Source organism: Saprolegnia parasitica, assembly GCF_000151545.1.
Source record: "Saprolegnia parasitica CBS 223.65 unplaced genomic scaffold supercont2.21, whole genome shotgun sequence".
Taxonomy (NCBI): Eukaryota; Oomycota; class Saprolegniomycetes; order Saprolegniales; family Saprolegniaceae; genus Saprolegnia; species Saprolegnia parasitica.
The window spans coordinates 1-2,335 of record NW_012156415.1 but is presented as its reverse complement, the minus strand read 5'-3'; the positions used below and the strand labels follow the sequence as shown (position 1 = coordinate 2,335).

The 2,335-nt window shown below is 53.5% G+C and overlaps 1 protein-coding gene across 1 annotated transcript; it reads left to right on the top strand.

The window, feature by feature from the left end:
- Positions 1–24: 24 nt before the first annotated feature.
- SPRG_05670 (hypothetical protein) lies at positions 25–1,079 on the top strand (the record flags this gene model as incomplete). Its single annotated transcript, XM_012344959.1, has 4 exons — positions 25–90; positions 156–450; positions 494–837; positions 1,050–1,079. 4 exons carry the CDS (start codon positions 25–27, stop codon positions 1,077–1,079), a joined length of 735 nt encoding a protein of 244 aa, XP_012200349.1.
- Positions 1,080–2,335: the final 1,256 nt, after the last annotated feature.

The window sequence follows — 2,335 nt, the reverse complement described above, 5'->3', positions numbered from 1 at the left end:
ATCACCAACTTTGGCGTCGCGACGATGCAAATTCAGGTCAGCGGCAACTTGAGTCTTGTACTGCAAGGTGTCCTTTACATGTCGCGCACGGTACATCTGTAGTTAATTGTTGCCATTTTCCATCTGAGAGGTTTAATGGATTTACTTGGTTGTAGGTCTGGTTTGCGTACTGGGGTCTCTGCCTCGTCTCCTATGGGCTCAAGCGCTGGGAAAAGCAGCACGTCTTCTCCGAAGTCGACCCGACAGTGCTTGCGATAGCGGTGACCGTGTACGGTCCGGCCTTTGTGTTCATGTTGGAACATATCGCAGCGTTTTCGCGGATGTACCATGCGCTCTTCTATTGCCTCGTGCCCACAGACCTCCAAAGCCAAGAGAGCGAAGCGGCTCTCGTTTGTATCATTTATACCTTGACGACGCTGAGCATTCCGTTGGCGTACGGCTTGGTCGCGGGTACGCATTGACCGATGCAACCGATAGCAATCATGACAATTAGGCTGCGTTCGTCGACCACGGCCGATCCCAGCAGACTGTAGCTCCGTTCGCTACAATAGCGTCAAGAGTGCCGCCTTGTTCCAAGCCTCCAAAGCCCTGCACATGGCAACGCAGCGTCCTGCGCGCGGTGGCACCATCTACCACGCGATGGACTTGAACCCGCGCCTGAAGTTGTGTCCGACGATCAACCTGCGGGGCACCGACTGCTTCTTGCTCTGCTACTGCAACGGTGTGCTTATCGAGCGGCTGCGCTTGAGCCTTCTCTCAGGCGTCGACTTAAAACGCGCGGCGATCTCGCACGCCACGAGACCGTCCAAGTATGTCGTCAACGAGTTGCGCGCGACGGTACATGTACAGTCTCTCGTGGCGAAGGAGTGCGGTCCTGTCCTGCCGCCCAAAAGGCGCTACGAGCTACGTACGCCGCTCGAGCCCTCCGTTTGGTGTATTTAGTAGAAAGAAAAAGAATTTTTAGCTCGAACTTGCTCGGGAATTCCAACGATCGTCGTCGTTGAGCCGTTCGTGCTCGCGTCCTCGTCGTTCTCGACGAGGACGGGTAGAATTTACCCAACCACCTGTCGAAAAGTTAACGAGAGCAGCCATGCTAACACCGCGAAGGCGAAGAGAATGAACGATTCTCGACCTCGCTCCTACATGCCACCTTCCTCCGCAAGTTTGTGTCCGTGGCTAGTGACGAATCGAAAGGTATTGCTTAAGCATGCATGCGTTTCAGGCGGTGACCGATCCTCATGCTGTCCATTGATTGGTGGATCCATGTTCTTTTAGCCAATCCAGCGCCATTCATCGTTTGAGTCCCGTTGCCAGGGTACCGGCACTGGGGTACCGGTAGGTGATCGGAGATGTAGACATATGTAATATTGTGGCTTTCAGTCGGTTTGGCTATTCGAGGCACCAAAACCTCGATTTATAAAGCTAAATCAAGGTAGGACATGGATTAATGTGGAGCCCAACCTCGATTTATTTTTTGAATGCGGCGTGAAATATTTTTTATAAAATGCAACACGCGGTGGAATTAGGATCTCAAGTCCTGGACTAACGACTATTTGGCGTCGAATTAGGATCGTGTGTCCTGGATTGACGACTCTATGGCGCGGAAAAGGCTGAGCTGCACGGTGCAATAAAAATACTTTTGGGAGTATCCAGGCCGCGGCAGAAGGAGGCCTCGTCAGTCGACGCCTTCGCCTGCTGCGAGCCGCGCCATCAGACCAAGCGACGCTGAGCGATGAGGAACTCATCGCCACGCTGTACAAGACGACGTATCCGAGGAAGACGACGACATGCTCCAGCCAACCAACAGCAAAAACAACGGTCAGGGGGACCACAACCAACATCAGATCCAATACAGAACCAACATGAGCACAGAGCACAGAGCAAAGAGCAAAGAGCACAGAGCACAGAGCACAAATCAGCCAGCCGCCGCCGCCACCGCCAACGCCAACGCCATCAGCCATCAACCTTCAGCAGCAAGATCCATATCATCCGACCCCGAAACCCAAGACATCGACCCAAACAAAGAAACCAAATCCAACGCGCCACGCCGCCAAAACGAAAACAAATGTATCGAGCCAACCATTGCCCAGCTCCACGCCTCCAGAAGAAAAACACGTCAACAAGCCCAGCGCCAAAACGAAAACACTTTCATGTACGACGACCGACCAAGACGCCAAAACAAACAACTCGACCAGTGTCGGCACCACGAGCCTTCAACTTCATCACTTCATCAACATCAGACCACCCGACATTTCGCGTCGGTCGCCAAGCCAACGACTTCCATCAGCCCGCGAGTTCAAGTCGAGCCACCCCTGTGTACCTTCGGGAGCTGCAG